The 15,607-nt window shown below is 41.2% G+C and overlaps 2 protein-coding genes across 2 annotated transcripts in view; one reads left to right on the top strand and one right to left on the bottom strand.

The window, feature by feature from the left end:
• The window catches only part of LOC134222325 (uncharacterized), a 101,947-nt gene that overhangs the window by 11,229 nt on the left and 75,111 nt on the right, over nucleotides 1-15,607 (top strand). The window lies entirely within an intron of this gene.
• Nucleotides 1,955-2,734, bottom strand: LOC134220484 (uncharacterized). The gene is made up of 2 exons (XM_062699545.1): nucleotides 2,623-2,734; nucleotides 1,955-2,566 (listed from the first exon to the last, which is right to left on the bottom strand). The coding sequence occupies exons 1-2, from the start codon at nucleotides 2,639-2,641 to the stop codon at nucleotides 1,959-1,961; spliced, it is 627 nt and encodes a 208-aa protein (XP_062555529.1). The 5' UTR covers nucleotides 2,642-2,734; the 3' UTR covers nucleotides 1,955-1,958.

Raw genomic sequence — 15,607 nt, 5'->3', positions numbered from 1 at the left:
CAATTTATTGGCCTAACATACTTTCCGCTCTTCGCAATGCGACCATCATCACTTATCAAAAAACCATCACGGCGGTTCACTTTTTAATATTAATCACTTCAAACTTCATCTCATGACGAGTGATTCCTTTTCCGGCCTAATAATTTTGATTTTTTTTGCCGGTCCTGTTGCGGTCGCCAATGTAAATATCAACCTATTACAAGGAATCACCCGACATGAGAATCTCAATTGTCAGAATGCTCTGCACTTTCTTTTGCCTCAGACGACGCGCTGCACTTCCTTACAGGATACCGACGCTGCCTCTAACGACTGCTCGTACTGATGTATTCACAGATGCATGCGTTTGAATCAACACGAACGATCTGTCATCATTGTCATCAACAACAATACGCAAGGGGAATGAATCTGACGGTATAATGATTGTATGCACCTCACAGCACGTTCAGTGTTACAATTGCGTTCTGGAATTTAGCCTTCTTTCCAACGTAGGCTGTTCTTTAGAGTATTTTAGTTTAATCAACATTTTCATCAAGGTGATCATAAGATATAGGATCGACCTTATGTCCCAGATCCATATATCTTCCTTAATTTGAGCAAATGCAAAATATGAGGAAAATAAACGATCATATATTTCTTGGTTAACTTCAGTGGAAATTATTCTTCTAAAAAAAATCTGTTCGGTTGTATTTCCAATTCGGGCGTATGAAATTCGGGCATGTGTAACATTCGGGCGTTTGTCACTCGGGCGAATGGAATTCGGGTTTATGTCATTCGGGCATTTGTGTTAGAATCCACTTCTACATATTCTGGGAGGCTTTCCTTAGCCGTGCGGGAAATTGCGATGCTGTCAAGCAAGACTATGCAACACTAAGCTATTATTATTAAAATTCCGTGAAATGGTGCATTCTGCGAAATGGTACATTCCGCCAAAAGTTACAAACCGCAAAATGTTATTGCGCGAAATGTTCAACCGCAAAATAGTTGTCGGTGATTTTGACGTCGTGGGTTGGGCAGCTGTCGTTCTCACGTTCCAGCTGTGCGTAGAATGCATCCCTATCATCATCAGTGCTTCCGGAGTGTGGGCTGAATTATTCTATTCTGTTGTTTGCGCACCGTTTTACCGAAACAGTATATTGCGTATCGAGGCAATCCAACGCAAATTTGTTCGTTTCGCGTTACGGCATCTCCACTGGCATAATCCAAACAACCTACAAAGTTACCGTGACCGCTGCAAGCTCATTGGATTGGAGTTGTTGAGCGAGCGTCGGGATATATCCAGGGCTTTATTTATTTCCGACCTTCTACAATCAAGAATTGATTCCTCCTATTTGCTCTCTCTTTTGAACCTAAATGTGCCCCGTCGTCAGCTTAGGTTCAGTTCTTTTTTGTTCCTCCAGGGTGCTCGAACAAATTATGGACATAACGAGCCATTCACTAGTATGAGCCGTATCTTCAATCGATGTGCTACTGAATTTGACTTTCACCTCTCTCGTCCCAATCTTCGGAAAAAGTTTTGCCGAATATTTGCCGCTTCTAACACAAACACTTTTTGATAGATAGTTAGTCAGGATAGACATTAAGTATTCTTTAATTGTAAAACTGTAATAGTCTTAAGAATTATTGTATATTATATAAAAGAAGAGGAGGTTTTGCGCCCGCTTGAGGAAGGGATTTAGCTCTTCTCAAGTGGGCTTTTCCCTGCTCCAAATAAGGATTAAGAATAAAGACAGGGGGGCTCGCATACAAATGAAACACCAATGTCGTCATAACTCGAGAATTAATGGAACCAAATCTGGCATATGAATGATTTGGAAGGTATGTATCGGTTCGAAACCCCTCCTTCTGCTGGAAAGGGTGGCTCTTATAGGAATGAAATAAATAAAAACATTCACTAATAGGGACAGCTTGCAAATGGAGCTGACAATGTATTCGAGTAGTTTAAATTCAACGGCAGTATTTTAAGATAATAAATATAAATTAACATCTCCTTCATTTCTGTCATCAAAAACCTCCGTTCCTGGGAAACACACTGCATCTGTCGTAAGCAGACACTGTCCCGTCGACATGTCGAATCTACGAAAAGCGGAACATGTTTGTAATCGTTCGTAGCCATCTCGGCAGTAGTAGAAAAGCCGGCAGTTCTCGCCATGAATTCGATAAGCGGCTCCTTCCGGCGGACATTCCTGCGTAGGGGACAAAACCTGTAAGAATCCTTCGGGCAGATTACTTGCCGAAGTGGTTGATGAAACGGATGATATCGTTGATGTTGATGTAGTAATTGTTGTTGTCGTTGTAGTTATTGTTCCCTCGGATGTTGGCACGTTGATGCATTCATAATTTGGATCACATTGAGTTGTTTCCGGATTGAAATTCTCTCCAGCAGCACATTCTAGCAAGGTTTCGAAGCCATTTGAACAAACGTAGAAAGTGTGACATTCCTCTGCAGGTAATATGGCAAAGTCGTCTGACGGGCATATACTCCTCGGATTCTTTTGGAGAGTGCCATCAGCAAGAGGTGCTCCATTGATGCGATGCAAAATTGAGACTATGAGGCATGTCAGATGCACTGAAATGGCACTCGTTAATGTAACTATACCGGAAAAGTGTGCTATTTTAACAAACCTTCTCGGAAAAGTACCATGGTTTTCCTTCAACGAATGTATCACCTCTTTTGCTTTCAACACTGTTTTGTGTATTGATTAAAATACTTCGGAAAGCGTTATTTATAATACCGTGCTAATTGCGATCCGTTAAACTGCCAGTATCAACGGGAACACCCAAAGTTAATGCATGTAATTCAATTATATCTAAAAAAGATATGGTGAAGAATCGTACACTGTTAACCTTATAGAAGCATTTCTTCATTTTTGTGTACTTTTAGCTGTATGGAGCAAAATCGCCGATATCGAAAATACAAATCGTGCTCTTAGTATTGCTGGTGTCTCACTAGTACGGGAACTCCAATTAGCTTTGCGAGCAAACTTGATTTTTTTCAGGTGGTAAATAGTCTTGGCTCATACAACAATGTAGGCAACATAATTCTACTTGACGAACGAAAAACATACTCAAGCAATTGCATAGACAGGCGATTGGAACAACAAATGAAAAGCAGTCAATGTTTCACTTGGAACGTAAAGTCATGAAATGAAGAAACAAAGCACGGGAACAGGAAGTAAAAAAAACGTTTTTAGAGCGAACATATAGCCTTTTCATTAAACCTTGGTGAACGAGAAAGGCAAAACCACACGTGACGTGATTGATGATTTTGCAATGATATCATTCGGTGTTATTCCAAGACCGAATACCCTAAATTGTGACTTGTTTGCGTGCATTCCACTAAGGTTTTTAAAAGAAATGACGATGCTTCGCGGTGAGTGAGGTCAACCGGAATAGTTCTCGATGTAACATTGACGTCAGTGTGGTTTCCAATCAGAAGATATCGAATACAACATTTACGTTGCATTGGATTTTGAGCTTGAATGAGAAAATATCCAAAAAATGTTAAGTGTCAAGTGGTGATATACAAGCTTTGGAGGACTTTTGAATCATTATCTATATTTTGACTATGGACGCATTTACATCCCTTCTAATAGCAATCTGACATTAAAGCATAATATTTTTAGATGTTTTGCCTTTCTCGTATACCAGTGACGGACACCTAAACCATTTAACGCAAAATTCTTCACACAGTTTTGCACACCATCCACCGTTGCTGTTCTTGTCCATAATTTTCCATAGCTCTACGCGGTCTATACTGTCGTATGCCGCCTTGAAATCAATTAACAGATTCACAGCATTTTTGAAGGATTTGTTTTCAAATTAGGGGAACTGCTCCGTTTTCCATCTCACTGAAAAGATATTCATCTCATCGCAAAACAAAGAAATACAGAACTAATCTCGTCGCTTCTTTTTGCTAACACGCGTGCTCACTGGTGAAAAAAATCACAAAAATAAGAAACAAACCAAATTCCTTTTCCTTACTTTGTTTTTGATGAGATGTAAATAGGAGCTATGGGATGAAGTTCCGACCCGTTCCCCTATATTGTTTTAATTTCAAAGCCTACTTTCCATCTCAATGGTCTAAAAGCTTACTCTCAAGTATATGAACAGGATAAGAAAAATTATGTGAAAATTAATTACTTTATATCCCCTATAATTTATTGATGTCTCTTGAAGTGGACGGATTTCGGCGCTGCTGTACGAATTTCGGTCCGCCACGGTACTGCTGTGAAAAATATTGTTCATATGAAAAATGTCACTGTTCGGATTTATGGATTTATGACACTGAAATCGATTTCAGACTATATCTACATAAAACATCCAACAAATCATGATTGGTGTCCTAAATATGATTAAAATTGATCATGTCTACATATTCAGAAAGGATCCAGGAAATTAATGTTATTGTTGTTGATTAAAACCTTCTAAAGTAAGGAAAACCGGTGTAATTTAGAAAATAGTTTTTTTTTAATCTTTGATTTTGAAAAAAAGCTTGAAAAATTGGGCTCTGAAGTTCCATACAGGTAAAAAGTTTCAAAATAGCTATCTTTTGTGCTACAAGAAACGTTGGAAAAACTTGTAAAAGTTTCGGCGCTTGGTAATCTCCCCCTACGTAAGGTACCCCGGGGCAAGTGGGACCTAAAAAAACGCTAGTTCAGCAAAATCATTAACGCATACTTAGAAAACATGGTATTTCAGGACATTTACCTCGGATACATCATTATATGCTTCCGTTGTTTAAGTGTAGACGTGTTGTAAGCCATTTATTCAGTTACAAAAATATTGGTAGCGACATAAATAAATTTACCTGTGGGACCCACTTACCCCTTCAAACGGGGCAAGTGCACAGTGTTGCTTTTTGCCGATTTCGTGCGCTTTTTTAATAACATCGTTTCTGTTGATTTTTTCGCTGTAGTTTGTTTGGAGAAGACGTTAGATATGAAAAGGGCCTTTTTTGAGAAAATCTGTAAAATGATTAATCCACCTAAAAGTGAGATAAAAATTTTGCTTAACCATCGAAACCAGATATGAGCCTAGTGTCTTCAGGAAAGTTGTAGCAGATGGTATTTCAAGCCACTTTGCCAAAGAGACCCCATACCTATGACTTATATAGTACGAGATATGTGACATTTTCTGTGGAAGGTCCCTGAAATCAGTTTTTTGAGCATAACTTTTTTCTATGTTTCAGGCATTTTTACCACCTTCTACAAAGTTGTTTGGCTAATAAAAATACACGTTTTTGTAAAAGATTGCGAAGCTCTATCTCTTGAAATTGAAAAGCTATTTGAGAAAATATGTTTTTTCTAGGGGTGTTTTAGAATCGTGTAAATTGTTCCGGCGCAAAATGGCGCACCCAACTTTTTAGTACACTGAAACTGCTGTATGTCTACTCTTACCCACTGGTTGAACTTGTGGCCACTGGTTGAACCTACCCAAGTAACATTTCAAGTTTTATTCCGCTCTAAGAATGGTTTTCAAGATCAATTTATAAGATCTAACAATAAAACCGAATAATACACGGCAACCTTATGATGACCACTATAAGAGCAAGATATTGCCAAGTGGCCCTCTCCAGATAACCACTATAAACCTATTATAAGAGCATTAAAAAACCCTTTTTAAACCACCCGCAAAAAAGGGAATTTGGCTGCGGCAGCTGTCAAAATGTTGCTTTGAAAAAAGAGAAACAAAACTTTGCAGAAAAAAATAATAACAAAATGGATTGCTGATGAAAATTATGATGATGACAACAAAATAAATTTTTCTTCAGGCTGTTTTTACGATTCAGTACCATTGAAAAGGAGTGCGCGTTCGGTTTTATGGGCAAAGCTGGTGAAAAAATAAGGTTAAACACCACGCGCCGGCAATATAACGTGGTTCAATGAAATAAAACAAAAATATTTATTACCCCAACGTCTAGGATGCCCACTAAATCGATTAGTACTTTTGCCCAAATTATTATTAAGCAGAATTATTTATAAGAAAAAGTATGATACGCGTTGAAAATGTCGTTAAATTTTGAATTTCAGTGATATATTTCACTGACTGCACAATGCTTATCCATTTTCAATATGGCCATCATGTAATTTGACCAGAAAATTTTTATTTTTATTGTGCACCGTCATAAACTCTTGCAATGCAAATATTCTCATGGGGGTAATTCATTTGACCACATTATGACCAAAATTTGAAGCTTTATTCGAGCGTTGAAAATTTGATTTATTACGCTCTTCAACACAACCATAGATCTATTCATATGGTCAATTGGCATTTGACGTTTGAAGCTTTTTTCAACAGACTTATGAGAGTTTTATTGATAGCAATAAGAGCGCCAATAAAACTGAGCTATTAGCTTGATGATTGCTGTCATAAATCCGCAATAAGAATTAGATAAATCTAAGAAGCATGGAAATTGTTACTTGGGTATCGATAGGTGGCCAATTGGCCCATAGTATATTGCAACACTATGAATTGAGCTGATGTCTGAATGTTTTTTTTTCTTCCTAAACAATGGAGGGGGAATCTGCTCAACAGACATCCTGGGTTGACCAGGAAGTGCGGGGTTAGGGATCACCGAGGGAGGCAGGACTACATTCCCGACCCGCTAAACCGTTTCCATTGCCGCCAAGCCCATAGTCCCTTCGGTACAACCAGAAAGTAATGCTTCAAAGGGGGCCAGTGCACAACGCACCCTCGAGGTTAGCTGCGTGTCCTTGCAGCACCGAACATCGTAACTCGCTTTTCTAGAAGAACACCATGGTATCGTGCCAGCGCGTTGCCGGCTTTCCAGGTGGCCTTACCACGCCCTATGTCCTCGGAAGGTGGGAAGGGTCGACTTCGCGCCTGCTTCCCTCTGCACGACTGGTATCAAGAATGATGATGCCGCGTGCACCCCAAATTGACCTTTCTGCGATAGGGCCTATTCGCCAGCACACAGAGGGACTTGCCGACGCGAGGCCTACGCCTGCCCCAGCCTTGACGAGGACCCCTTTCCGTCCTCGGGCTCAGAACCCGCCCGGTTGACCGACGCCGCGAAAGCGACGATACCATGTTGTTCTTCGCGCGGCCACTTGTTCGATAAAAGGATCGAGTTCGACCACAGAGCAAGACCACCGGTATGACCCATGAAGCCGACTCCGATCCCTTGGAACACCTCTTATTTGCGCCTGAACTAGCCATCCTTGAGTCCACGCGCCACCTTCTGTGTAGCTCCGAGACGATTTGGGCGATAGCCGATAAAACGGCGTTCCAGCCAACTTCATCTTTACACATCCTCTGAACTAGGTTGTCCGGGGTAGTGTCCAGACCAGTACTGGAATTTCTCATTTTCAGTAAGAGATGTCACGCGATGTTTACATATCTGGCCCTTTCAAAATCTATTGAAACGCGAAGGATGAATGGCATGCTACAAAAATCTCAAAAAATATTTGTTCCGTGACAGGTCATGAAAGTGTGCAATATCTGCTTTATTTTTGTGTTTATTTTCACTTTCAACTAGGTGAATTAAAGAAGTATGATTAATTTATCGACTAGTCACTATTTTTCGCATGTATCTATTGAACTAACTTAGGAATTTAAATTTTAAAATAAAGCACAACATCCTTTCATGACTGCCTTTCATGCGAAATTGATCAAAGTACCCACGATTCTTTCATTTGGTCGCCTGAAATAGAAAAAGGCGCTTTGCTCTCTGTCTTATGACGATCACGACCTTTTCCAGTAATGGTCCAGACCACATGTGGCAAGCATGTGGTCACGCATTGCGCGAAAACGTGAGCACACGAACAACACGCGTTCCGCCGTTTCCTCTAAACCTGCGCACACCAAACACTCGGGCGAGGCCGAGCAAGCCAGCTGCGTTACCTGCACTTTGATTTTGCAGCACGCTTAAACGCCGGGCACATCGAACCCCCCATGGGGTGCTTGCTGTTCACAGCTTTGCTGGAACAAATCAAACAATTGGGAGGGTTCGTGCAGCATTGTGCCTTATGTCCCTCCAATCCGCAGCGTCGGCAGAGATTGCTTCTGTCAGGGCCTTTGCAGTCCCATTGCTTGTGCCCCGGTTTCAGGCACTTGAAGCAAACTTCGGGTTGCTCGTATATGCGCACAGGGCATACCGACCATCCCACCTTGACGTCTGATGTCTGTATGTGTGTATATTCGTGTGTAAATGTGTGTGTGTAGTCATTTTATAGACACACTGTTACAATAGACTCACACTGTCATAATAGACTCAAACTACCCAAGCAGTTTTCTGTGAAAAATTTTTAATTGCTAAATTCCAAAAAAATGGGTCTATAAAATGTTTATACATAGTCACATACACACGAATATACACACATACAGACATCAGCTCAGTTCATCGTGTTGCAATATACTGTTGGCCTATTGGCCACATATCAAAGGTCAATTTTTATTTAAATCCATTTATCCATCCAATAGCATTTACATAAACTTAGTGTACACGTAGAGAAAAAAGTGGGACATTTGAAATCTATATAACTCATGTGTGGCACGGCAAATGCTGGGTAAAGCGTACCATTGGTACTTCGCGTACCTGAAGGAATAAAATAGACCCCATCTCGCGGTCCTTAGCCTCTTACCCAGCAACTCCTATCCCTACCTCCCCGCGGTGTTGGCCGGGATACGAGCAACCTTAAAGAAAATCGGGTAACCAACCCCGGTGGGAACTATGGTCGCATGCTGACAGGGAAGGGGGGGTTTGCTCCTCTCCGGAGGTGCAAATCTTATTGAGCGTCTGTTCTCCATGTCAGGATCGGCTCACAACAGCGTCTGTTCTCCATGTTAGGGGCGGCTGATCATCGTCCGAGTGCCAGCGAGGGACTCTAAGTGAAACTGTGCACCATGGTCCACCGGAAATAAAGAGGAATGGTCCTCCGGAAATTTAGAGGGTTTGGTGTCAGGCCCTGCAAGCCAGCCAGATAAAAACTCACGCAACGAACAATCAACAAGAGAGTACGGACCGGAACCATCGGCGAAGACCACTGCGACGAAAAGGGACTAGCGATTGGAAACTCGGTACGTGGAACTGCAAATCTCTCAACTTCATCGGGAGCACACGCATACTCGCCGATGTGCTCAAGGACCGTGGATTTGGCATCGTAGCGCTGCAGGAGGTTTTTTTTTGGAAGGGATCAATGGTGCGAACATTTAGAGGTAATCATACCATCTACCAGAGCTGCGGCAACACACACGAGCTGGGAACAGCTTTCATAGTGATGGGCGTTATGCAAAGGCGCGTGATCGGGTGGTGGCCGATCAATGAAATAATGTGCAGGTTGAGGATCAAAGGCCGGTTCTTCAACTTCAGCATAATCAACGTCCATAGCCCACACTCCGGAAGCACTGATGATGATAAGGACGCATTCTACGCGCAGCTGGAACGTGAGTACGACAGCTGCCCAAGCCACGACGTCAGAATCATCATAGGAGATTTGAACGCTCAGGTTGGCCAAGAGGAGGAGTTTAGACCGACTATTGGAAAGTTCAGCGCTCACCAGCTGACGAACGAAAATGGCCTACGACTTATTGATTTCGCCGCCTCCAAGAATATGGCCATTCGCAGCACCTACTTCCAACACAGCCTCCCGTATCGGTACACCTGGAGATCACCACTGCAGACAGAATCACAAATCGACCACGTTCTGATTGATGGACGGCACTTCTCCGATATTATCGACGTCAGGGCATATCGTGGCGCTAACATCGACTCTGACCACTATCTGATGATGGTTAAACTGCGCCCAAAACTATCCGTCATCAACAATGTTCGGTATCGACGACCGCCGCGGTACGACCTAGAGCGACTGAAGCAACCTGATGTCGCCACTGCATACGCGCAGCATCTCGAGGCAGCGTTGCCGGAAGAGGGTGAGCTCGATGGGGCCCCTCTTGAGGATTGCTGGAAATCAGTCAAAGCAGCCATTAACGACGCAGCGGAGAACAACGTGGGGTATATGGGTCGAAGTCGACGGAACGATTGGTTCGACGAAGAGTGCAGACAGATTCTGGAGGAGAAGGACGCAGCGCGGGCGGTCGCGCTGCAGCAAGGTACCCGGCAGAACGTGGAACGTTATAGACGGAAGCGGAGATAGCAGACCCGCCTTTTTCAGGAGAAGAAACGCCGCCTGGAAGAAGCGGAGTGCGAGGAGATGGAACAGCTGTGCCGTTCTCAAGATACACGCAAGTTCTATCAGAAGCTCAACGCATCCCGCAAAGGCTTCGTGCCGCGAGCCGAAATGTGCCGGGATAAGGATGGGAGCATCTTGACGGACGAACGTGTGGTGATTGAAAAGTGGAAGCAGCACTACGAGGAACATCTGAATGGCGCTGAGAGTACAGTGAAGTGCAGTGAAAGTCAAGGCAGCGGAGGAGATCCCAAGTAACAATTTCCATGCTTCTTAGATTTATCTAATTCTTATTGCGGGTTTATGACAGCAATCACCAAGCTAATAGCTCAGTTTTATTGGCGCTCTTATTGCTATCAATAAAACTCTCATAAGCCTGTTGAAAAAAGCTTCAAACGTCAAATGCCAATTGACCATATGAATAGATCTATGGTTGTGTTGAAGAGCGTAATAAATCAAATTTTCAACGCTCGAATAAAGCTTCAAATTTTGGTCATAATGTGGTCAAATGAATTACCCCCATAAGAATATTTGCATTGCGAAGAGTTTATGACGGTGTTCAATAAAAGTAAAATTTTTCTGATCAAATTCCATGATGGCCATATTGAAAATGGTTAAGCATTTCGCAGTCAGTGAAATATATCACTGAAATTCATGATTTAACGACATTTTCAACGCGTATCATACTTTTTCTTATAAATAATTCTGCTTAATAATAATTTGGGCAAAAGTACTAATCGATTTAGTGGGCATCCTAGACGTTGGGGTAATAAATATTTTCGTTTTATTTCATTGAACCACGTTATATTGCCGGCGCGTGGTGTTCAACCTTATTTTTTCACCAGCTTTGCCCATAAAACCGAACGCCCACTCCTTTTCAATTGTACTGAATCGTAAAAACGGCCTGTCTTCATCATAATTTTCATCAGCAATCCATTTTGTTATTATTTTTTCTGCAAAGTTTTGTTTCTCTTTTTTCAAAGCAACATTTTGACAGCTGCCGCAGCCAAATTCCCTTTTTTGCGGGTGGTTTAAAAAGGGTTTTTAAATGCTCTTATAATAGGTTTATAGTGGTTATCTGGAGAGGGCCACTTGGCAATATCTTGCTCTTATAGTGGTCATCATAAGGTTGCCGTGTATTATTCGGTTTTATTGTTAGATCTTATAAATTGATCTTGAAAACCATTCTTAGAGCGGAATAAAACTTGAAATGTTACTTGGGATGACCACGTCAGTTCAGCGGACGATGGAAGCCAACCAGCCCCATCTTGAGGGAAGTTAAGGATGCCATTCAACAGCTAAAGACCAATAAAGCAGCTGGTAAGGATGGTATCGGAGCTGAGCTCATCAAGATGGCCCTGGAAAAGCTGGCCACTTGCCTGCACAAACTGATAGTCAGAATCTCGGAAACCGAACAGCTACCGGAGGAGTGGAAGGAAGGGGTTATATGCCCCATCTACAAGAATGGCGACAAACTGGAGTGTGAGAACATTCGAGCGATCACCATCCTTAATGCCGCCTACAAAGTGATATCCCAGATCATCTTCCGTCGTCTGTCACCATTAGTGAACGAGTTCGTGGGAAGTTATCAAGTCGGCTTCGTTGACGGTCGCTCGACAACGGACCAGATCTTTACTGTACGGCAAATCCTTCAAAACTGCCGTGAATACCAGGTTCCAACGCACCATCTGTTCGTTGATTTCAAGGCGGCATACGACAGTATAGACCGCGTAGAGCTATGGAAAATTATGGACGAGAACAGCTTCCCTGGGAAGCTTACCAGACTGATCAAAGCAACGGTGGATGGTGTGCAAAACTGTGTGAAGATTTCGGGCGAACACTCCAGTTCGTTCGAATCACGCCGGGGACTAAGACAAGGTGATGGACTTTCGTGCCTGCTGTTCAACATTGCGCTAGAAGGTGTCATGCGGAGAGCCGGGTGTAACAGCCGGGGTACGATTTTCAACAGATCCAGTCAATTTATTTGCTTCGCGGATGACATGGGCATTGTCGGCCGAACATTTGCAAAGGTGGCAGAACTGTACACCCGCCTGAAACGTGAAGCAACAAAAGTTGGACTGGTGGTGAATGAAACTTACTTATTCACTTATTCATTTGCTCGCTCACCCAATCAGTCACTCACGGCTTCACACGCTTACTTCCTCACTAATTGATTAACTAGTCCTTTTACTAACTCACAAAATTCCTCGTTCCCCTAGTTCATTAAATTTGTCTCACTCTCAAGCTCTCCTCATCATCTGATTAACTCTTCACTCACTCACTTATTCACTGACTTAATTACTAACTCACTCACTCATTCACTCACTTACTCTCTTACTAACTTACTTACTTATTCACTCACTTACTCACTGAATCATTAACTTACTCGCTCACTTACTGACTCACTCATTTACTCACTTACTTATTCACTCATTTACTCTTAATTACTTTCCCATTTACTCACTTACTCACTCTCTCATTTTCTCACACGCTCACTTCCTCACTCACTCACTTAAGCAGTCACTCATTCACTCATACGATTATATCTTCATTTTTTGGTTTATCGCGTTCGTTTACTCATTGATTCATACTCTAATAAACGATAATCTTCCATTCACTTGCTCGCTCACTCACTTACTCACTTACTTGCTCACTCACTTATTCATTGGTTCACTCACTTGCCCAATCACACACTTACCCACTCAATTACTCACTTACTCACTCACCCATGCAAGTGGAAAATCTGGTATTTTGACTAGTAAACTAGTATTTTGATCGGATTCTACATACAGTCATATGTTTATTATATGGTGCACTGGGGTTGCTTTTTACGCAATTTGTTTTTGGCACATGGAACAAATAAAGCTTTACGGTTATCACTCGAAAAAATCTACAAAATATCATGGAAAAATTAGGTGAAATTGAAAAAGTCGTGGAATTTCAGTTGACCAAAAAATTGATGAAAATCAATCGCGTGAAAAGTGATCTCGGTGTGTATGAAGGTCATGTTATCCTCAAAACTGTTTTTATCACAAAGTAATTTGATTGTAATAGTAATTGGTTTCAATTCAATGACATTTTGCCTCCCACGCTCCAGATAACATATTTACAGCAATGTCTTGTTGGTCAAAGTTGTAGGCACATTTAAGCGCTATAAGTTCGCCATACCTCAGGAATTGATAGCTAACTTCTGAAAAAGTTCTAGGAAAATTATACAAACGAATGCAAATGACATTTTACAACACTGGTTCAACAAATAAAATAATTTATTCCGGCTAGATTGGCAAAATACCCCTATGTGCGGCGGCTATCGCAGGGGGCGCTTTCACAGAGGTGATCCGGTGGTGGATGACGTCCGCACTGGCGGTGCCCTACATACCCGAAGCTCTTCCTTCTTCTTTGTTCAGCAGGTTGGTTCTTCGAGTGCCGATGTCGGTTCGACTATTCCGGTTGACAATTCCGGAGTAATACCCCCAACTCCCTTTCGATTGCACCACATCTGCACCACTTGGGGGTGTGCGGGTCCCAGTCAACCATGGATCGTATATGAAAGTATATATTTGATCGCATGTATTGCAGTTTTCTATCACACTCGTATATGATTACTTAAAAAGATAGCCCGAATTTGATTACTATCGTATGTAATATCTGCATACGGAATATTTACGATTGTGTTCAAAAAAAGTCCTAAAACAATATAAACAATATCCAGTTAATCTGATTGAATCGCAAAAATCGTATATCCACATACGTATTGCCATGAAAATCGTATACGGATGTGCGTTGTTCGTAAATAGTTTTCACTTGTTCCCACTGTTGTATCTCAACGATAAAATAAATTTCATTTCCACTTACTTGACTCCATCCGATGGGATTCAATTTCATTCCATAAATGCTGTTATTTTATTCAACTCCATGAATACTACCGATTTGTACTCTGTACCACTGCCAAACATTGACCAAAATAACTAAACTTCAACCAAATGAAAATAACAAAGTGGTAAACATGACGAAACAAAATAGCACTGATGTTGACATTTCATCATCGTTTATATGTGGGCAGAATCGCTTTGAATGCTGCGTAATCGTTTTATGTATGAACATTATCGGAACAATTACAAACAGTTTCCATATAAGACTCAACAACATGATACTCGAATCGTATAAAAGTAATAACCATCGTATACTGCAATACCGTATACTAGAGCTTCATCTAGATTATGATTGTCAAAAAGTTGCTACTTTTCAAGCGTTGCTGTATAGCACATCAGTAGAGCATTAGCCTTTAGATCCAAAGGTGAGATGTTCGAGACGTGGTTGTCTACTTTTTTTTCAATGTTTACTAGATCGTAATAATGCTTACAAAAACTCAAGAAAGTCGTTGCTTAGTACGTATATGGCCTCCACATTAGTAGGTATATAGCGTTTCAGTGCATTATATACAAGTTATCTTTCTTGTATATGACAACTTATATCAAAAGCTTTACGTATCAAAATGTTGACTGGGGTACCACCAGCTCTATTCCAAATCAATTAACTTATTATCCTTTATACTTAAAATTGAGGAATAGGCATTTAGGAAGACAAAATAAATCAAATTTTGAAAAATCTGCTTCGTCGAAGCAAAAAAAAATCCCAGGCATCGTTTCTTGGAAGGCAGCATTCGATAGCACATCCCACATGTCTATGGAAAATATTACGAGGAAACACGCTTTGTCGACGCGTGTACTGGACTTGATTGGCGGAAAAGTTTAATTGTGTTATGTCTAGTCGAATGTAAATTGCCGCCAATTCTATCGCATAAAAGAGCGAAAAAAATATAGTTCCTTCCAATACCACTGTCTGCAAGAAGAAAAAATAGCTCATGTAGAAAAAACGGAATCAATGTACCCAAATCAATACATCGGAAGGAACATTATGAAGAATCCTCTACTATTAACACTGGAGGAATTCAAAGATCCAAAAATATATCAGACCATTAAAAATGACGCATTGGTAATGATTATTGAAACATTTGGAGTAAAAAAAAGTGCTTATTGCGTAAGAAGGATTTACCTGTCATTTTGATCCCTTCTTTTCTAACAGTGAGATTTTTTTTACCATCTCTCGCCCATGTTTTATGCAGCTACCCTCAAGCAATTGGCTTGCAACAGGTTATATTCGGCAGGAAATCCTGTCCCATTGTTTCCTATTGAAAATTGGCCAGATCGCACAATGGGATCTGTAATTATGGCCAAAATTTATTATTCACGCTAAAAAAACGTTAAAAAGTCGGGTGAGAGTTTTTAGCAGTATTAAAGGGAAATTTTAATGGTTATCAATCGGGAAATTCTACGAAATTTCAACGAAAAACTTATTAGAATGTAGACCTGACATTCTCGGAGTTTTAACTCGAAATTCTCAAGATTCTTCGATTTTCTACCAATTTTGAACCGGAGTGGAGAATTATAGGTCAGATG

Source organism: Armigeres subalbatus, chromosome 3, assembly GCF_024139115.2.
Source record: "Armigeres subalbatus isolate Guangzhou_Male chromosome 3, GZ_Asu_2, whole genome shotgun sequence".
In the NCBI taxonomy this organism is placed as follows: Eukaryota; Metazoa; Arthropoda; class Insecta; order Diptera; family Culicidae; genus Armigeres; species Armigeres subalbatus.
This window is presented reverse-complemented; position numbering and strand designations above follow the sequence as displayed.